The sequence below is a fragment of the Mustela erminea genome, chromosome 6 (genome assembly GCF_009829155.1).
Source record: "Mustela erminea isolate mMusErm1 chromosome 6, mMusErm1.Pri, whole genome shotgun sequence".
In the NCBI taxonomy this organism is placed as follows: domain Eukaryota; kingdom Metazoa; phylum Chordata; class Mammalia; order Carnivora; family Mustelidae; genus Mustela; species Mustela erminea.
In genome coordinates this window covers 128371132-128393571 of record NC_045619.1, presented here as the reverse complement: position 1 = coordinate 128393571, position 22440 = coordinate 128371132, and the positions used below count along the sequence as shown (strand labels likewise).

At 42.6% G+C, this 22440-nt stretch overlaps 1 protein-coding gene across 4 annotated transcripts in view; it reads left to right on the top strand.

The window, feature by feature from the left end:
* The first annotated feature begins 286 nt into the window (after positions 1–286).
* Positions 287–22440, top strand: part of PRTFDC1 (phosphoribosyl transferase domain containing 1) — a 94797-nt gene continuing 72643 nt past the window's right edge. For all 4 annotated transcript variants that reach the window (XM_032349652.1, XM_032349653.1, XM_032349654.1 and 1 more), the window contains exons 1-3: positions 287–391; positions 9607–9713; positions 15549–15732. In XM_032349652.1, coding sequence (XP_032205543.1) covers positions 344–391; positions 9607–9713; positions 15549–15732 — 339 coding nt within the window. In that variant the 5' untranslated portion in view covers positions 287–343. The remainder of the gene's footprint in view (positions 392–9606; positions 9714–15548; positions 15733–22440) is intronic.

Sequence of the window (22440 nt, the reverse complement as noted above, 5' to 3'; positions counted from 1 at the left end):
TGCGCTCAGGTGGAGCGCGCGCGCCTAGGCAGCTGCGTCCCGCGCCGCCCGCCCTGCGCTCCGGGCCCGCATGGCCGCCCGCGCCCCGGGACCCGCCGGGGAGGGGAGGGGAGGGGAGGGGAGGGCCGGCCGGGGGGACGCCGCGGCCGAGCCGCTGGAGCCGCGCCAGGCTCGGGGTCCGCGGCGCGCGGTCCTTCCCCAACGGCTGGCCCGGGGCGGGGCGGCCCCGTCCCCGTCCCCGTCCCCAGCCCCGTCCCCCCGCAGCCCCATCCCCCTCCCAGCCCTGCGCCCTCCCAGCTCCTTCCCGCGCCCTCCTTTCCTTCCCGCTTTGCCCGGGAGAAACATGGCCGGGAGCAGCGAGGAGGCGCCAGACTACGGGCGAGGCGTCGTGGTAAATGCAAACTGCCGATTTCTGGGCCGAGTCGTGCGCTCCCCGCTCTCTCCCCTCCCCTCCCTCCTTGGCACCCTCCTTTTCGATTAAATGCCTGAAATGCATTCGCGTGAAATGCGGGCGGGCCCCTGCTTTGTTCTCCCGTCCCGGGGCGGATGGCCTCCCTGCTCCCTCCCTTCCCAGCCGCCCCCCTCCCCGCGCGCGACCTGACCAGACACTCAACAGCCCTTCACCCCGTGTTCTCAGTGTCCCCCCCTCCACGCCCCACTCCGCGCCCCTCCCTACCCTCCCGGGCCAGGAGTCGGACACTCCGGCGCTGAGCCTGTGTGGGGCCGGGTCCCCACTCCGGCTAGCGAGGACGGGTCGCCTTTAGGAGCGCGGCGGGTCCGTGAAGACCCTCGCGCCCTACTCGTGGGGGCCTCCCTCCCTTTGTGCTTCCTCTCACCCCTCCAGCGCAGGCTTCCAGTTTTGTTTTCCAGAAGGATCCTGAAGCTTCTCGAGGGCAACTAGGAATTAAAGTTGCTCAAATGGACGGAGTTTGAGCTTTGAAACGTGGGCTGGGACCCTGGGGTCTTTGCAGATCGACACAGGCTAGAGCCTCTGGGGAGTCAAGTCTCCTTGTGAGCAAAAGGGAGAGGCTGCGGCCTTGACCCTTTGAGCGAACTGGAAAGATTTTAAAATATCTATCTAGTAGTATGTCTGGATGGGAAGATGTAGGATGATGGGTTCCCAGACCAGAGCCTCTTTATTCCTGGGAATCCCTCAAAGAGTCAATCAGAGAGTACCTATCTGTCAGTGTCCTGGAATCAAATCCGTTCTTGCCCTGTGGCCACTGGCGTCTGCTCTGGGCTCCTGTCTATGAATGGTTTCTACAGAAGGCGGTGGTTATTACTGTGTCAGGTGTATGAGCTGGGGTGAGGGTGGAGAGTGGGGCTGACTTGCGGCATTAACACTTCGTTCTTCAGAGACCTGTGGTATTTGCAGAGAACCTGTGATTATGCATGGATTGCATGGGATTTCAGGAAGGAAACACCACACACTCAGCAGAACTCATCAGGTTGAAATGTGTCGCTCAGTTCTCAACTTAATCAGCAGACCATTTCTGTCTTCAAGAATGAGGAATTCATTTATTTATTCATTCCACATCTGTTGACTGTCCTGCAGAGTTTCCGGGTGGTGTTCTAGGCTCTGCAGATAGAGCAGGGAACCAGACAAAGCTCTGCCTTCACTGGGCTTCCATTCTAGAGAAGGGACACAGACAAGCAAATAAAGAAGATAATTTTGCATAGGGATGTGTGCAGTGAAAAGAAAAGAGAGCAATGAGATATAGAGTGATTGGAGGAGAGCCGTGGCACAGAGCCGTGGCACAGAGCCATGCTGTTTTTGCTCAAGTGGTCAGGAAGCCCTCTTGGCAGTGATATTTGAACCATGACCTGAGGCAGTAGCCATGTGAACACTTGGAAGGAGAGGTACAGGGCACACTGATTGCAAAGAAATCATTGTATCTTGAGAAGAAATCCTCACACCCAATTTATGCTTTTATGGAGAGAATAGTCAGACCTAGGGGTGGGGGATGGGGACAAATGAAAATATAACAAGGGAAATAAGTTCAGTTCTTGAGTCTGTAAGGCCTCCAGGTCAAGATGCACTGCGGGTGCAAATTCATATTTGCAATTGAGGAGAGTGACTGGATAGACGTGGAAGTCTTCAGAAAATAGAAAAATATCTGATGCTTGGCTTGGATAGGAAGGCACCGGGAAAATGGGGCAAAAAAATTATAAACTGCTGTTATGGGTAGAAACTTGGAAATCCCCATATGGAAGAGTGCCCAGCAGAAGTCCGATAAAGAGACCGAGAATGAATAGCAAAGCCCAAGAGGACAGACAGGGTAGTAGGTGTATAGGGAAGGGAGTTTTGTGGAGGGGCGACAGGGCCCCTTAAGAGCGTCAGATGCTCCAGGAAGAGCAAATAGGACAAAGATGGAAAAGAGGCATTGTATTTAACAATTGCAAAGCCATTAGCCTTGAGAATCATTTAAACAACCATCCCATCAGTAGAATGGCTACAGTATAGCACTACTCTTTAATAATATATGCTTTAGAAAGGAATTAGGTAAATTGATATGACTAATAAGATGGGCGGATTGTTAAAATCTAAAAAGCGAATTATAGAAGAGTATAAATAGCTCAATCTATTAGTATCAAAAGAAGCTCTCTGAGAAGCAAGGTAATTTTGTGAGAAAGACGGTTTGAGGCAGTGAGAGGACCTCATGAGAGGTTGGAAACAATGTGTCATGGGGATGACCCCTGCATTTATGCTATTTTCTCCAGTAGAGCTTGGCATCGTCAGATGAACTCAAGCTGGATACAGGTAGGGAAGGCAAATTCAGAACGAGTTCAGCGTTCTGGGGAAGCTTCCCAGAACGTGGCTTCCAGGGTAGAAATGAAAGGCAAAGCTTAAGAAGATACCTATACAGGGAAAATAGAGAGCCCTCAAGGATGGTTGCAAAAAAACCAAAGGGTATGTGTAGTACTAGTGGAGAAAGGGAGCAGGTAATGATAGCGAGCGTTTACTGAGCACTTACTATGTGGTTTCCCTGTATTATTCATTACCTCCTTGCAAATCCGTGAGGGAGGACTATAATGATCTCTGCTTTACAGAGGGGGAAACGGAGGCCCTGAGACATTAAGAAAATCCCCAAGGTCACATAACTAGCAAATGAAAGAAGCAGAATTGAAGTCAGGTTTTACTTACGGTGCCACGTAGAAAGCTGTAATTGCAGGAAGTCCTTCGAAGGTGGGACTGCTCTAGAAGATGGGGTGTGGCATGACGATGAAGTAGTTTGGGTTAAGGCAGGTGAAGGAGCCACTGAATATAGTGTCTAGTAGGATGATGGAGGCAGGTTCGGGGCTGTCCAGGAATGAGGTGCAGAAGAAAATTCCAAGCTGGTAGGAACTTTGTGAAGAAGATTGGGGGGGGGGGCGGTTTGCATAGAGCCAGAGGACATAAGCATAAAACAAGAAGTATGGTTGGTGCAAAAGAAGGGACTATTAAGAGATTTAAGATGGCTGTTGCCTACAAATGGCTCTCTGTTGAATCGGGGAGGTAAGACATTAGTAGATTCTTAATACTACGCGGTAGGAAATGCTCATTGCCAAAAAAGAGTTGTAGACCCTGAGTTCAGAAACTTTGCTCAGGATTGAGTGGTCCCTTGATCTGGAGGGAGTGAAATCACCATCCCGTGATTAGCACATCTTTGTTCCCATTTAAGGAGAGATAAAGATCTCTACTCACCTGGCCTTTTGGGACCAGGTTCTTAGATATGTTTTGTTTCTGCCAAAGCACTGTCAAGAGAACCATAGTTAATACCTACGTAGTGAGTTTGGAAGGAAGAAGAAGAAGAAAAAAAAATTAAGATAATTGTTGTTTCTCTTATGGGTCTCCCCCGACCAAAGTATTGGGGCAGTATTGGAGATAAGTAATCAGATAATCCTTTTAAAACCCAACTTTACCAGGTTGGATGCCACAGAAGAGGAAGGCTTGTGTGATAACAAGGTGTCATTTGGTCTTTATAGGTCTTTATTCCTCTGGGAGCAGAATCTGGAGCCCCTCTTTTAGGGATCCGCTTCTACACATGGTCTCAGCGTGTGGTTTGAGGTGCCCATCACAGCATGCCTCTTTGCCTGGGCCAGTCGATGTTTGATGTTCCAGTGTAGGGATTTGATGTTCCAGTGTAGGGATTCCTGGAAGCGGAGCTGAGGGAGGAGACTATTTTCCTCCCTGGTGGTCGAGGGGTAGATGTTTTTACATCTAAATTGGCAGCACCCATGGTCACTGCCTGAAGGAGAGAGTAGGGCCCAGCCTGTGGGGCTCAGAGGCAGAGAGGAGCAGGGATTTGCTTTTTGTTTGTGTTTCCAAACTACTTTTCTCTGAGGGGGGTTGGGGGACCTGAAAAATGGTGCAAGAAATATACTAAGCAAAAATATTATTTTTAATGGCTTAGAAGGCAGGTTTTCGATACACCTTCAAATGGGAAAAAAAGAGATGCCGAATGAGTTCTGGGGTTTGAATTTTGTATAAAATGGCTCAGTTAATGTGTTTGTCACTTCCCCAGCCTAGCCATGCTTTGTGTCTTTGGACAGAGAAAGCATTGTTCTGACTAAACTTAGAGCATATTATCTGTGATACTGAAACTATTTAAAGATTTCTTGTTTTGATTTTTTAAAAAGCAGATGAATAACATAATTATCTCCAGTTCATAGCAGCCTCTGTTCCTTTAGCTTTAGGACTTATTTGCAATGCAATTTGCATGCACCATTAAGAATTACAAGGAGTAAATCAGTAGCTTCCCCTTTAAAAAAAAACATATTACTTTTTCTTCATTACTTTTACTCCATGATAAGTGTACTCTTTAATCCCCATCGCCTGTTTTACCCATCCCCCCCCCCCCACCTACTTCCTGCCTGGTAACCAGCATTTGTTCTCCAGGATTAAAGTCTGTGTCTTGATTTGTCTCTCTCTGTCTTTATTTTTCCTTTGCATCTTTGACTTATTTCTTAAATTCCACATATGAGTGAGATCATATGGTATCTGTCTTCCTCTGACTTACTTCACCTAACATAATACTCTCTAGTTCCATCCGTGTTGTTGCAAATGGCGAGATTTCACTCTTTTTTATGACCGAGTAATATTCCTCTCTATATATACACCACATCTTTATATGTTCATCTGTCGATAGATACTTGGGCTGCCCCCCTAATTTGGCTTTTGTAGATAATACTGCAATAAATATTGGGATGTCTGTATTCCTTTGAATTAGTGTTTTTGTATTTTGGGGCATAAGTACCCTGTAGTGTGATTTCTGGATCGTAGGGTGGTTCTATTTTTAATATTTTGCAGAACCTCCATCCTGCTTTGCACAGTGGCTGCCCCAGTTTGCATTCCCACCAGCAGTGCACGAGGGTTCCTTTTTCCTGCTAACACTTGCTGTTTAAAAACCAGTATTTAATCTCTAATTGTCTTTTTATCTCAACAAGGAAAACTCACTATATCAGACTCATTGGAAAAGGCAAGTTTGGATTACAGAATAGTTTTAGAGAAATGTATTTCTTCTAGTTTTAAATGTGTAACTTTAACTAGGGTAACGACGTTGGCCAATAGGTTGGAGGCCTATTTGTAAATTAATTCTGTATTAATTGATTCTGTAAATTAATTCTGTTCTGTAAATTAATTAAGACCTTTAATTTGCAGGTTAACTCGTGATGTTTCAGCACACCTAGATGGTTAATCCTGTAGACTAGAGGACGATGTGAGAGTTTTATTTCCATGATATATCTCACTGAATCCTCACAATAGCTGTGAATGACTGGCAGTGACTCCATTTTATAGATGAACACACTGAGGCACAGAGAGTTAAAGCCCCAAGTGAAGCCTTCCTCCCAACATGCACTGGATTTCTAAGTCTGGGTGCTTGACCACTGCGCCAGGCCATCTCTGACGACACGTTACCATGATGGCTCTTATCAATAGGTTGATTTTGCCATTTGCTTATCATTTTTTTTCTTCTTTTTGACATCAGTTACTAGGCACTTATTATACATCAGGAAGTGTCCTAGGAGCTCTAAGTAAATTATCTCTCTCTCTCTCTCTTTCGTTTTGTTTGTTTTTAAACAATAGACATGTATTTCTGATAGTTCGGGAACTTGCAAGTCCAAGATCAATGTGCTGGTTGATTTCATTCGTGGTTAGGACTCTCTTGCTGGCTTGTAGATAACTGCCTTGTTCTTCCCATTGTGTCCTCACATGGTGGGGGAAGAGGGGAGAGGGACAGGGGAGAGAGAGAAAAAAGAGAGCGAGCGAGTGCGCGTCTGTGCTGGAGAACTCCCTGGTTTTTTTCTTAGAAGAGTACTAATTCCATCAGGAGGGCTCTGCTCTCATGACTTAATTATTTCCCAGAGGGCCCACCCCCTCATGTCATCACCATGGGGGTTAGGGCGTCAATACCTGAATTGAGGGGGGGGGGACCCACTGTAGATGCAGCTTCCTTGCAGCAGCTCCTCAAAATGGGGTTATTCCTGCCTGCTTTGGAGACTCGCTGTTCTCTCTGAATCCTCACACCAAGCCTGACCATAGGTTTTATTGTGTCTTATTTAAAGGAGGGGGAAACTGAGTATCCGGCAGGGTCAGTACTTTCCCTAACATCACAACTGGTAAGGGTCAGCGCTAAGCTCTAGAACACAGAGAGGAATGTAGGCTCTGAGATGTAGCCAGAGCCGTGGGGGCGGGCGGTTGGTGTGTGTGTGGGGGGGCTTGGGGGCAGGGCTGTAAAGGATTTGCACAGTGGGAAGAATGGGCTCAGAAGACCACTAGTTAATGGTGCCACCACCTGGAAGGGCTCCAGGAAGTGGAGTGGGGAGTGTGTGTGTGTGTGGTCTGGAAGGGGAGCCAGAAAATGCCGTGTACTTGAATGATCTCCCGGGGGCCTCATGCTGGTTGGGGTTCTTGTCTGGCCTCTACCAGGGCTTGCCGGGGGATCTTCAGCAGGCTCCTCATGTCCAGCTGGCGTTCAGGCTCTGACAGGGGACGGTGGTGTCAATGGTTACAGCAGGCACAGGGAGGTCTCAGGGCCGGAAGAGAGTTGCTCTGTGCAAATTCAATAGTTGCATCGAGCCAATTTGCAGATAGAGGCAGAGCTTATGTGATACTTTTCAAATATGCAGATGGCACACACCATTTGGCCAACAGTCTGCCCCTGGTAGATTTCTAGAGCCTTGAGCCACGGTGCTCTTGATATAAGGAGGCAAATCGAGACAAATCAGTTTGGGTTGGAGCTCAGGTAGTATTGGGTAGTCTGCGGATGGAGAATGTGTCAGTCATTAACCCACTGAGCATTTTTGAGCACTTACTGTATTCCAGATCACTTTGAGCACTTTGAGCTCCAGATCACTTTGCGCACTTACTGTATTCCAAATCTGAGTGCCGGGGTTTCAACAGTGACTCAGACATGGTCCCTGTCAGAAGGCCCTGACATTCTAGTGGGAGGAGACAAGATAAGAGCACACAGAGAGACATACATATGTCACATCCGGTGGGAACACATGCTGGAAAGGAAAGTCAAGCTGGGGAAGAGGGATATAGAGATGAGTAGGAAAGAAAGGGAGTGCTATTTTCTCTAGGGGATCAGCTAAGTCCTCTCCGTGGAGGTGACATTGAAGTCGGGGCTTGAAGGAAGTGAAGTGTAAGCCATGTAGAAATCTGGGGGAAGAGTATCACAGGCAAGAGAGCAGGTGCAAAGCTGTTGAGATAGGAGCATGCCTAGCACGTTCAAGGGTCAGCAAGAAAAATGTGGCTGATGCATGGCAAAGGAGGAAGAGAATGCTTGTAGATGAGTCAGAGAGGTGGCCCCGTGGGCCATGGTGAGGACTCTGGGTAGTTCTCGGAGAGAAGTGGGAAGCCCCTGAAAGAAGACGAGTAGAAGATGGCAGCCATGTTGGAATGGGGTGGCGGTGCCAGGGTGGAAGGCAGTGGTCCCTGAGGAAATGATGGTGGTGCAGACAGGGAGGTAGCAGTTAGGATGCTGACAGGTGGCCCTGGTTAAATTTTGAAGGAATTGATGATAGGATTTGCCAATGCATTACATGAGGGAATGAAAGGAAAAAGTCGACAACAACTCCAACATGTTGATCTGAGCGAGTAGAAAAATATGTTGTCCTTTGCTGAGCTAGGGAAGGAATACATTTGGAAGAAAATGCCCTTAGGTTTGGTTTGGCTGGCATCCCAGAACCCAGAACTGGGGTGGGTCTGGGTAGGGGCTGGACCATAAGTTGCCCTTCCGAAACCTGAGCTAAGGTTTTGAGTCCTGGGTGAGGAAAAGGGCAGAGAGCTGGGGGACATGCCAGAATTAAATGAAGGGCAAATGGGTTCTTTTACAGATAAGACCGAGTGAGCCAGAGGCTGGAGGAGGCAGGAGTCTTCTCAAGGAGCCTGAATGGGAGTCTTTGGAAAGACAGAGAGCTACGACGGTCCTGTCTATGAGGAGTTTGGGAGAGAAGATCAGAGGGTAGGAGCAGCTAGCAAGACCTCCAGAAATAAGTGAGGCCTGACCTGAGCTTCTGCAGGAGAGGATTGAACGTGGAAGAGAGAGAGAGAGAGAGGGAGAGAGAGAGAGAGAGAGAGAGAGAGAGAGAGAAGGAGAGGATATAGGTGCAAGAAAGACAAATGAACAGAACACAGAGCTGGGAAAGGTCATGACTGGACTGAAGACCCATCTGAGGATGGGAAGGTGATGGTGTAGGGAACTGGGCTGCAAAATTAGGCTAGTTCTTCATGATGAAAGCTTCAGGTTGAACAGAGGAGTCTGAGGGAAGTGTGCAGGAGCCATCAAAGAACAGGAACCCCCAAGACGGCCATGGAATGAACTGAGTGCTAACACGTTCCTGGTGTATCCTTTCTCAGTGATCTGAAAGTAAAACTCACTCACTCTTCACTTTCATTTTCTCTCCCACATCTTTGCTGTTCTAACCATAAAACTTTCACATCCAGTGCTAAGCAAGGGGAAGACTGGGTAGTACTCTATTCCCTAGATGAATAGGCCAATTTGGGGGGACAATTTTTCCCGATAGGACTGATAGAAGTTCCCACCATAGTATATCATTCTGAAATGTTTACTGTAATGACTAGACCACCCAGAGGTTTGTGTCTTCACACTAATCCCAGGATACATGTACTTCAATAGGTAATCTTTCCCAGGCGGGTGAGGCATTTACAATGCATAGAAATTTAATAGCATATGTAATAACATTTATAATAATGTATCATCAGACTGTCCATATTTATAAGTCCAATATGCTTATGAACATAGTGTTACTTATATTCACAATGTTATATAATTTAGATATAATAACCATTACAAACAATACTATCAGACTAGCTGTAAGACATCAAGTGGATATTTCTTTGTACAATGCCAAAAGGTAGGAGTGGAATTCTCTGTTCCTTTCATTCCTAGATCCTTTATCAGGTTTCCTGAAACAAATTACTTTCCCCCACTGGGCTTTTCACAGGTTGACAGAATGTAATCTAATGTCATACTGATCATCAGATCTCATCTCTGTTTTTAATATCATCCTTTTTTTTTTTTTTCCCAAATGATACCCATTTTTACTTATTTATGTCTTACAAGGAAAATATTGTAACCAAGGTAATTTGACTTACAGATTATGGACGATTGGCCAGGATATGACTTGAATTTATTCACATACCCACAGCACTATTATGGGGATTTGGAATATGTCCTCATACCTCACGGCATCATTGTGGACAGGTGAGTGTTTATTTCTTGTGTCAGTTTTGGTCCTGCCCTGGCTGGCCCCCTTTTGTGCGAATCATATAATACACTTTACAATTCTATTCTTGAGTCTTTCTAGAAATAGTTCTGTGCCGATATATATATGTGTGTGTGTGTGTGTGTGTGTGTATATATATATATATATATATTTTTTTTTTTTTTGTCAGACAGAGATCACAAGTAGGCAGAGAGGCAGGCAGAGAGAGAGGAGGAAGCAGGCTCCCCACTGAGCAGAGAGCCCGATGTGGCTCAATCCCAGGACCCTGGGATCATGACCTGAGATGAAGGCAGAGGTTTTAACCCACTGAGCCACCCAGGTGCCTCAATATTTTTTTAAGAATATATTGGAATTCTCTTTTTTTTTTTTTTTAAGATTTTTATTTATTTATTTGAGAGAGAGAGTGAGAGAGAGCATAAGGGGGGAGAAGGTCAGAGAGAGAAGCAGACTCCCCATGGAGCTGGGAGCCCAATGTGGGACTTGATCCCGGGAATCCTGAGTCATGACCTGAGCTGAAGGCAGTTGCTTAACCAACTGAGCCATCCAGCCGCCCCTTGTGCCGATATTTTTAAGTTCTGTGCATACACACACACACACACACACACACATGTAATAACATATATATATATATACATATATATATATATGTTATTATACATAACATCCTCAAAATAACAATGTTCTGCACAAACTGATAAAAATAGGGTTTGGAAAGCATTGCTGTTTACTTGAGGACCTTTGTCTTGCATTTTTCACAGACGCTTGAGTTAACCAGGGATAATTAACAGGTGAACTTTGCCTTCATGGGACACACCCCTACGGCCCTGGATTTTCCTGCCACTTGGCACATATCTCGGATCAAGCAGTGTATCACAGTTCGGCCAGTCTGTGCCCGATTATGGTTTCTAAGCAATGGTAATGTTTTGGGAATAGGCCTATTTTCAACTTAAAAATATCTGCACAGAACTATTTCTAGAACACTATTTCTAGTTCTCTCTGACCCGTCTATATAGAGATGCTTTAGCTCTTCTTAGCCAACTGGCTTTCTATAAGCCAACATTTTCTCGCCTGTTGTAAGCCGTTAAGTCACCATTTGTTTCTTGGTTTTCAGAGAGCATCCTTCACTTGAGCCCACCCTAAGCATCAGGATTTAAAGGTCATACCCCTTTCACAAAACTGCCTAATGCCCAGACTATAATCATTCCATGTACTTCTCTGTTTTCTTGTACAAAGATCAAATACTTAAGCCTTCACATTTACATGGAAAGCAAGCCTCACAGTGCACTCCTAGGAACACAGAGACTCTTTAGACACCCAGAAATGGGGGCAGGAGAGGCACTGGGGAGTAGGAGTAGATCGAAACTTTGGAAACTCCACGCTACCTTTTGTTCTTAAACCACAGTATTTCTGCCCCTATTTTTTTGAAAATCTATTATATCCTTCTGAGTTAATATTTAACTTTATGAAACAAGTCCTTAGCCAAAGTAAAGTTTAGAAAACACTAGATAGTCACTATTCCCAGGATATTATCTTTCCATCAATTCCTGTCCATAGCAAAAGGAAATGTTCTTTCACTCCAAGATTTTTCCATTGGATAAGACTGGGATATTGCACGTCCTCTCAAACTATAGTATATTATTAAAATAAGGTCTAGTTCGGAGTTTCTCATGGCCCAAGATGGCTTTCCGTGGAATACAAGTTGCAATCCTCAGAGGGAACAAAATGTTCTGTGATCAAAGAAACTTGGGAAATTTTGCACCTCTCAGATGGCCAGATCCCCCTGTTAGCAATTTATATTGAAGATACAGAAATTCCTGCAAAAAAAAAAAAAAAAAAGAAGAAGAAGAAGAAGAAACCGGCTTGACTTTAACAATTAAGCCAACCTTTCTTGTGCAGTAGAGTCCTTGCCTTCGGCGTACCTCTTAATAACTCAGAGGCATTTCCCCCTTAACACCAGTTTGGGAACCCCCTGGTTTAAAAAAATTCCTGCTTTTCTCACCTGCATTTTATGACTTTAGTTAATTGCGTCCTGATCTAGTACATGATTGGGCCCTGCTAAGAACTACACGAAGCCAGTTCCCAGTATAGGAGACTTAACCAGTGAACTTGTTAAAATGTGTATTTTTTTTTAAGCTTTTATTTATTCACGAGAGGGAGAGAGAGGAGAAGCAAAGGGAGAGGGACAGCGATTCTGTGCTGAGTGCGGAGCCCCGCGTGGAGCTCGATCCCATGACCCCAAGATCATGACCTGAGTCAAAACCAAGAGTCAGATGCACAATCCATTGAGACACACACACCCAGGCACCCCATAAAATGTGTATTCTCATGCTTTTTATGTCTGGAAATTCTGATTCAGTGGTCTGGGGTGGGGCCCAGGAATGAATTTATTAAGCATAATTTACATACTATAAAATTCACCCACTGTAAGTCAATGATCTAATGATGTCTAGTAAATGTTTATGGTTGGGCAAGCACAATCATCATTTTACAGTATTTCTATCATCCCCAAAAGTTTGTTTGCTGTCAGTCCCTATTCCTACTTCCAGCATCAGGCAGTCACTAGTCTGATTCATTTCTCTATAAATTTGTCTTTTCTGAACATTCCATATAAATTACATCATACCATATCTAGATACTGATTTACCAATCAGTGGTTATTTGGATGTCGAATTTGGGGCTACTATGAACAATGCATCTATAAACATTCGGATATAAGTCTTTGTGTGGATATACCTGTTCGTTTCTCTTGGGTGGTTTCCTTGGAGTGGTATTCTGGGTTTCGTGGTTAAGTTTAAGAAGCTGCCAATTGTTTCCAGAGTGGCTGTACCATTTTACATTTCTCCAGCAAGGATGAGGATTCCAGTTTCTCCACGTGGTTACCAACATTTAGTATCGTCTGTCTCTTTTACTATAGCCATGCTCATGGATGTATGAAAGTATCTCATTGTGGTTTTAATTTGTGTTTTCCTATTGTTTAGTGTGCTTGTTAGTTATTTATGTTTTCTTTGAAGAGATGACCATTGATGTCTTCTGCCATTTTTACACTGAGTGGGTTATTTGTCTTCCTACTGAGTTGTAAAGGTTCTTTATATATTCTGGATATAAGTCCTTTACCAGAGATATGATTTTTGAATACACCACCCCCCATCTGTGGCTTGTCTTTTTATTTTCTTATCTGTATCTTTCAAGAAGAATGTTAGATGAAGTATTCTATAAATGCTAATTAGGTCCAGTTGAGTGATGGTACTGTGTGGTTCAACTATATCCTTAGTGGTTTTCTGACTGCGGGACCTGTCAATGACTGAGAGAGGGGTATTGAGATCTCCAACTGCAGTAATGGATTGATTTATTTCTTGTAGTTTTGTCAGGTTTTTGACACTCTGTTGTTAGGTGCACGCAGATTAAGGATTGCTAGGTCTTCTTGGCAAATTGACCTCTTTATTAGTATATAATGCCCTCTTTATTCCTGATAATTTCCTTGCTCTGAAATCTGCTTTGTCTAAAAGCAATAAGCTACCCTGCTTTCTTTGGATTAGTGTTGATATGGTATGTCCTTCTCCATTCTTTTACTTTCAATCTATCAGTATCTTTATATTTATAGACAACATATGTTAGGGTCTTTTTTGGAAAATCCACTCGGATAGTCTCTGTCTTTTGATTGGTATATTTAGATCATTCACAATTAAAGTGATTATTGATGTAGTTTGCTTAATATCTACCATATTTGTAATTATTTTCTGTTCATTGCCCTTGTTCCTTGGTTTTGTTTTTTGGTTTTTGGGTTGTTGGGGTGTGGGTTTTTTTTTTTTGTCTTTCACTCTGTGGAATCTGCCCCCCCCACAATGGTATGTGACCTCCGATAATATGCAGTTTATTTTTCTTGTTTTTACTTGTAAGCCTCACTTACTAGGACTCACCCCTGTGTCTGAATAGTTTAGTCTTCAGTCTAAGATTGGTTAGAGATTGTGCTCAAGCACCTCAAACCCACTAAGCTTCCACTTTCTGCTGACAAATATGTGTGGGGGCTGACAAGCACTTCCAAAACCCAGCCTTTCCAAGTCTTTCCTGACTTTTATTGTTTCTTCTATTGTTTCTTGTGCTTCCTTGCGTCCCGGAAAGCTTACAGGCTCCATCATTCAGGAATGTATAGGTAGCTGGTCTCGTGCTGGTCTCTGATGAGCGTATGCATAGCTTCTGGTCAACTTGGGATATATGAAGAGTGTATTGTCTGTCCCTCTCCCCTGACGCTAACCTCCCAGAACTCCCTATCAAATCTCCAACTAGACTAGCCCGCTAGTTGCTCAGACAGGACTGCAACTTCACAATAATAGGGCCATTGGCAATCCCTGTTCACTGGCTATGCTAACTGGCAATGCTCCCTATGAGGGGAGCGCCTTCTGGCAGTGCCCTGCCCTGGTTGAACTACCTGGTTGAACAACGGAGCTGATGTGGGGTGCAGGGAGACAGAAACACTCTCTGGCAAGGATGCCACAGACTTGTCCTGTTTCTACCCATAGTTCAGTATTTTCAGGAATAAATGATTCTCAGTTTGTTATATGTCTCTGGTTAACTTCCAGAGTGCTGAAATGGTTGTTTTCGACAGTTTTATCTAGCTTTATAGTTACTTTTTTGTGGAGCGAAATGTGTTGACTGTCTCACTCTGTTATGCTGAAAACAAATGTCCCTTTTTGCAGACTATCTATCTGGCAGGCTGATGTCCCTTTTCTCAATGAGCATGTTTTGAGAAACATTGTCTGAAACCATGGTTGCCATTTAATATGTATAAGTTTATACATATGTATGCGTATACACACATATATAACTTATATATAAAATATATTAGGCAATATATGAGATATGTGGAACATATGTAATATAATGCTTTATAGATACAGATGTAGATACATATACATATGTGTGTGTATATATATGTGTGTGTGTGTATGTGTGTGTGTATATACATATATGTGTGTGTATATATATATATGTGTGTGTGTATATATATATATATATATATATATATTCAGATCATTCATTTATCACATTTTAAATCTAATTCTATCTGAAGTGCCAGTAGGAATTTTTTTAAATATGCACCTTAGCTCCTGCCTCCATTCAAGGTTTTAATGTTGTATGGATGCATGGGCAATGGACTTCTGGACATGAAACAATTAGAAAAAATACAGTGACAGAAAAAATACAAATCAGGCTTTGGGAGCCAGCCCGAGGCTGCAGTGTTGTCTAGCTCCAGGAAGTCATCATTCGCAAGGTGCGCCCTGGAAACGGTGCCCCCCGGAATTGTACCCGGAGCTCCTCTCACAGAGGTAATGTGCTATCTTTGTCCAATAGAAGACAGAGGTGATTCTTTTGATAGTTTCTGTGGGCTTGGCTTTTCGTCCAGTCTCTTCCAACGCTGTAAGGTGAGTCATTCTCCATGTCCTCCCTCTTTGCTATGACGTGGGCATAACATCACCAGGTACTTTCATAGCATTGTTAACAACCAGGCTCTGCAGTGATAAAATAATAGCTTTCGTGATCTTTGACACATATTTTACACCTTACCCGTGTTTGTCACACTGAGGAGCAAAAATATACGAGGGATGATATGGTTATCAGAAATAATGTTTTGAACACTCTCTCTTTGTCCAGTTTTAACAAAGCTTCTTTATCTGTAGGCTTCTGTCGCCCAAGCTCTCCTCCACGATCCCCTGGGTAATCTAATACGGGTAATGCATCATGCCTTTTTTTTGAAAGGGGAAAAAAAATACTCAGAAGTATTTATGCCTTAATATATCTTTTAATCCCTCTTGCAGAACTGAACGGCTGGCTAAGGATATTATGAAAGACATAGGATACTGTGACATTATGATTCTGTGTGTGCTTAAAGGAGGTTACAAGTTCTGTGCCGATCTTGTAGAACACCTTAAGAACATCAGTCGAAATTCAGACAGATTTGTCTCTATGAAGGTTGATTTCATCAGACTAAAAAGTTACAGGGTAAGTTCTTAATTCCGTTTTCATTTTATAATGTTTAGAATAAAGAATTTTCTAGAATTAAAGAATTGATAATCTGGTAAAAACAAAGAATGTCATTTTTTAAAATTGCAAGATACTGCAAGCTAAAATTAAAATAATATTGTTTGAGCGGAGAAAAAAAAACCTCTTTCTGTTATCACATATACGGAAAGAGGCTTCAGGAATGATTCATGCTTTCTTCTATGGTTATAAAGCTGAGTGGTTATTTCCTGATGACTAGCCTCACAGATGAGTGTGTTAACAATGACTGTTAAGAAAGTCCAGTGAGTGCTGACATGTTTCCGGTCTGGATGTCATCGTTTGCCCTAGAGACCTGTGGGAGAGTGTCCGGTCCAGAGAGGACAGTATTAGTGCTGGGGTGGCTGCAGTCACAGCCTGGAAATGGACAAGGGAAGTCTGTGGGACAATGAGTTACCAAGTGCAATGAGCCCAAATCAAAGAGCCTCCAACAGAAGGCCCCTCCACCAGTCTGTACTGGGGCTTTCTTGGCCCACACTGGACAGAACCATGGGAGAGTATCCTTCAAAAATGTCATCCCCTTGGTCTTCCCTCTTCTATGATATGACCTTCTGTGATGCTTTTGGGTTCAATGTATCATTAAAACTAGCCCACTACTCGGTGAGGAACTGTTGGAGTCAAAATCACAAAAGCATTTTCTGATTAAACTAGCTTGACACATTTTAATTCACTCTTCGAACAAGTTTTCTATTGCTCGGTGGCAGAATCACCCCAAACTTAGTGGTTTAGGCCAACACACATTTATCATCTCAGTTTCTCTAGGTCAGCCATCCACACACATGTTCTCTGCTCAAGAGTCTTCCCAGGCTGAAATCAAGACATTAGCCGGGGTGGGATCTCAGATCTCACCTGGGGTTTGCAGATGATTGACCTTTACAAGATCCTTCATTGGCAAAAGATCACTGGTTGTTGACAGAATTCCGTCTCTGCTTCCCTGCTGGAGACACTTTCAGCTCCTACAGGCTGCCTTTGGGGTCTTTGCTCCATGCCCTCCTCACCCAACACTGGGCAGTTCCCAGCACAGCAGAACCTTTCCATTTACTGAGGGCTAGCGCTGACCTGGGGCGCATGGGTGACTCAGTTGGTTGAATCTTGATTTCGGCTCAGGGCATGATCTCCGGGTCATGAGATCCAGCCCCGAGATGGGCTCCACACTCAGCACAGTGTCTGCTTCCCTTAGTTTACTAGTTCCACCCACACTCACGTGGAGGAGATTAAACCGGGTGTGTACGCCAGGGAACAGATGGGCGTGTGCCTTAGGGTTCTGCCTTCCGCTCTTGCTCTCGGTGATTCAGTTCTTCAGCTCTTGAGCAGCTGGTGGATTACTACCAGTTCTTGGGACACTCTGTATTCTCCCGATGACTTCTAAGCTGTTTTTTATAGACAACTTTACCTCCAACTGTTGGTTTCATCTTCTTCTGGAAACCTGTTCTTTAGGTTCCTTTCATCCCAGATTAAGTTGCCGTGCTTCCGTGTAAGATTTTTTTCCTCACTTACTTGGCTCTGAGTCTTACTGGATTTTTCCCCCAGAAAACAGCCTTTAAAAATTAAAGTCAAATGTGTTGAAGTATAATTTATGTGCAGGAGAAATTACCTGTTTTAGTTTACAGTTTTATAAGTTTTGACAATTGCATACAGTCATGGAAGTCACCACAATCAAGATACAGAACATTCCTGTCCATAAAAAATGGCCTTGTGTCCCTTTGTACTTTGCAGTCAACTCTTTCCTCAGCTCCTGGAAACCACTGATACGTTTTCTGTCCCTAGAGTTTGCTCTTTCCAGAATGTCATATAATGTAATCACATACCACATAGCCTTAGTACATCTGTAAATCTTAGCATAATCATTTGATATTCATCCATGTTGTTATGTATACCAGAAGTTTATTTCTTCTGATTGTCAAATACAATTTCATTATATGGATATATCACAGTTTTAAAATCATTTATCAGAGGCACTTGGGTGGAGCAGTCACTTAAGTGTCCAGCTCTTGGTTTTGGCTCAGGTAGTGATCTCAGGGTTGTGAGATGGAGCCCTGTGACGGACTCCACGCTCAGCATGGAGTCTGCTTGTGATTCTTTCTCTCTCCCCCTCTCTCCCTCTCTCCCTCCCCCTGTGCACTCTCTCTCTCTCTAAAGTAAATAACTAAATCTTTAAATTTTTTAAAAAATAATTTAAAATAATTTATCAGCTGAAGATGGAGAGGATTATGAACAAAGCTATTATAAGTATTCACATGCAAATTTTTGTGTGTACTTATATTTGCATTCGACTTGAGTTAGTTTCTCTTGAGATTGCTTAGTCATATTCTGAGTATATGTAAGAAATTACCAAACTGTTTTTTAGAGGGATTGAATAAATTTGCATCCCCACTAGCAGTAGAGATGAGAGTTCCAGTTCCTCCATATTTTCCACAGCATTTGGTATTGCTAGTTTCCTTCCCCGCCTTTTTTCCTATATTTTACCCATTTGAATAGGTGATAATGGCTCATTATGGTTTTAATTTGCATTTCCCTAAGGAATAATGATATCAAGCACACTTTCATTTGCTTATTTGCTATTCATACAGGTTCTTTGTTGAAGTGTTTGTTCAGTGTCTTGCTTATTTCAATAATTTGGGTCATGTTTTCTTATTATTGAGTTTTGAGAGTTCTTTATATATTTTAGCCACAAATCCTTTATTAGATATGATTTTGTATATATTTTTAAGCTAGTGGGTTGTTCTTTCATTTTCATGATAGTATTCTGTTTTTTTTTCAAAGTGTATAATTGAAACATTTTTTATGAATTCTCAACTTATCAATTTTTTCTTTTATGGATCATGCTTTTTGTGTATCTAAGTAATCTTTGCCTCATCCAAGGTCACAAGGATTTTCTTTTCTGTTTTCTTTAAGAAGTTCATAGTTTTGGGTGCATGCGTGGCTCAGGAGGTTAAGTGTCTGTCTTTGGCTCAGGTCATGATCTCCAGGTCCTGGGACTGAGCCCCATGTCAGGTTCCCAGCTCTGCAGGGAGTCTGCTTCTTCCTCTCCCTCTGCCTCTTCCCCTGCTTGTGCTCTCACTTTCTCTCTCTCTCTCTCACATGAATAAATAATAGAAAAAAATCTTAAAAAAATAAGTTTCATAGTTTTGATTTATTTTTTAAAGATTTTATTTATTTATTTGAAGAGAGAAAAAGAGCACAAGGTAGGGGTAAGAGAGGGAGAAGGGAGGCTGATGCAGGACAGTTTTAATTTAAATCTAGGTATATGATCTATGTCATGGTAATTTGTTAATATGGTACTTTTTTCTTTCTTTTTTTTTTTTTTTTTTAATGTAGTTAATGTCTGTTTGTTCCAGGATCATCTGATGAAAAAACTGTCCTTTCCCATTGTATTGTCTTTGCTATTTCACTGAAAATCATTTGACTGTAGTTTATGGGTCCATTTCTGGACACTCTGTCTAGTTCAGTCCATCTATATGCTTATCTTTTTGTCAATACCACACTGTTCTGATTACTGTGGCTCTATAATCAGTCTGGAAATCAGGTAGCATATGTCTTCTAACTTTGTTCTAAGATTTTATTTATTTATTTGAGATAGAGAGAGAAAGCCCAAGCAGAGAAGAGGGTCAGAGGGAGAGGAAGCAGGCTGCCCACTAAGGAGAGGCTTGATCCCAGGACCTGGAGATCATGACCTGAGCCAAAGGCAGACGCTTAACCATCTGAGCCACCCAGGTGCCCCTAACAGGTTGTTTTGTACAAATCAACAATATGATTTTAAAGTCTACATGGAAAGGGGTGCCTGAGTAGCTCAGTTGGTTAAGCGCCTGCCTTTGGCTTAGGCCATGATCTACAAGTCCTGGGATCAAGCCTTCTGTCTGGCTCCCAGCTCAGTGGGGAGCCTGCTTCTCCTTCTCCCTCTGCCTCTCCTCCCCCTGCTTATGCTTTGTTTCTGTATTTCTCTCAAATGAATAAATAAAATCTTTAAAAAACAAAACAACAAAAACCAACCTATTAGAAATTTTATTGGGATTGTTTTGAATCTATAGAACCATATGGAGAGAATTAACATCTTAACACTTTTTATTCTTCCAATCCATAAACAAGATATAGTTCTCAATTTCTCTAGATTTTATTTAATATCTGTGTTTGTCTAATTTTCAAGAGTCAGATCTAAGACATCTTTGGTTAGATTTACACCTAAATATTTAAAATGTTTTTGGTCATATTGTTTTTGGTAAGTTTTTCTTTGAAATTCAATTTCCATTTGTTTACTGCCATATATAGAAATATTACTGATTTTGCTTATTGAATATTAGGACTTAACAAAACTCTCTGAGTGTTCCAACAACTTTCTTGTAAGATTTCTTGTAATTTCTTCTGTGAACAGAAATGATTTTACTTCTTCTTTTCTAATTTGTAGACTTTTTATTTCTTTTTATTGCCTTAATGCACTGGTTAGGACTACCTGTACAATTCTGAATAGGAGTGGTGCCGGAAAACATCCTTGCTTTGTCCTCAATGGGTATGATATTGACTATTGCATCCCCCAATTTTTGGTACTTTGTTTTCATTTTCGTTCAATTCAAACTATTTTCTAATTTCCTTTGTGACTTCCTCTTTCACTCATGAATTATTTCTTGTTTAATTTCCAAATATTTGGGGATTTTCCAGAGATAGTTCTTTAGGATTTCCAGTTTAATTCTTTTGCAGTAACTATACTTTGTATGATTTCAATTTTTTTACATTTGTTGAGGTTTATTTTATGTTGCGGAATATGGGCAATCTTGCTGAAACTAACAACATTGTAATCCAAGTCAGATTTAGCAATACTGCTGTCTATCTCTTGTCCATTTCTCTGGACAACTTCTGTTTATTTGATCAATGTTTTAACCTAGAGGCACACATTCTAACACTCATATTATGCTAACTTATATTTAGGTAATACTAATTCAAAGCGAACATTTGCATTTCTAAAACTGCAATAGCATTGTGGGCATGACTGCTGTCTCTAGACAGTTATTTTCAAAACAACATATTTTTCCTGAGGATAAGGATGGGGTGGTTCCTGACCAGTGTTCCGGTGAAGAAGGAAGACGGTGGTAGACTTTACATCTTCACCACCTTCATCCATTCTCACACACTGCGCATGTTTGCTTTCCTGCCTGGAAAGGTCCTAGAGAAAGTCCTGGAGGACCTGAGGACAACTGCCATGTGCCTTCTTTTCTTACTAACTGTTCTTCCCAATGTCTGTCAACAAGGTGGCACAGATCATCTCCTGAGAAACTACCTCACATACAATGTAAAAGCCTACCTGCTTAGTCAGAACAAGCTTTTCCCCTAACTAAATATCCTCAGAAATGAATGGGAAAACCGTATTCATAGACTGAGGTGTGATGTGAACAGGTTTCTGCTGGGGGCGTAAAAGCGGTCTTCATCCAGAGGTGAATTAATTGCTGTGTCAGGTTAGGCCTGAGCTGACCATCCCTTTACATACTTGGGTTCTTTCAACATTCCTGAGGGCAGAGATGTATTTTTTCAAAACCAAAAAACTAATAAACACCACCAAATAAGGGGAACAGGACCAGCTCATTTTCCTCTGTGGTGTTTGGTGTTCCCACATACCTCTAAACCTGTTCACAGAGAGCAGACATCTCGAAAACATCTCGGCAGGAACAGTGACCAGGAAAGTGTTCTTTTTATTCCTTTAGAAATTTCTGGAAGGAAAGCAGGACTCTACCGTTCTGGGTGCTGATCAAAAGCGTTGTGTAGTTTTAATTCCTCCTAGCTTCTTGCTCTGTGATTCTTTTCAGATTTCTTATTTGGGACAGAAAAGTTGAAAGTCCAGTTAGCTCAGACACCATGTTTCTTCCTGTGACAGCCATCTGCGTTCATACGTCACTTGAGGGGTTCTTTTCCCAGGAGGGCTCTCATTGCTGGATGCCCTCCACTCTTTACTAAGGGACCTTCCCGAGGGGTGAATGGCGCCAAATATCCCAGATTCCAGGCAGTTTGACTTGTCTTTGCTGTTGTATGAAACCTCCCATAAAACCTGGAATGAATTTGCATGAACAATAGCAATCTAGCCAAAGATTATTTAGAAATTAGCCTTAGACTAATTCCTTGGAAAGCAGGGCCAATATACTCCTGTTCTTTAATGAGAAGAGGAACACTGGTAACCTTAATTCTCTAGCAGTTCAAGTTTTCCTCCTTTCCTCCCTCCTTTTTTTTCCTTCTGACCTTCCTTGTCTTTCCATCAATGTTCATTCAGTACTTGCTATATGAATTCATTGTCTCATTTAATTCTGACTACAACCCTGCCAGGTAGCTCTCATCTCTTCTTTTAATGATGAAGAAAAGGAGGCTCAAAGAGCTTCATTAACTCACCTAATGTCACACAGCCAATAAATAGAAGAGATGGCATCAGAGCCCAGGCCCATCTGTCTCTCAAGTCTGTGCTCTTTGCAACATACCCACATTTCCCACAAATTCTTCTAAGGTTTTCCACAAAACTTTGTTTCATGAGCTATGAATTTGTTTGCCAACATTTATGAAGGAGTTAATTATATTTTCCTGCTAAAATATATGTTAGATACATACTAAGTACATCTATACAATTATTATCATAATGTAATAATGTGCCTTTAAGAAATTGTGGTCTTGGGGCGCCTG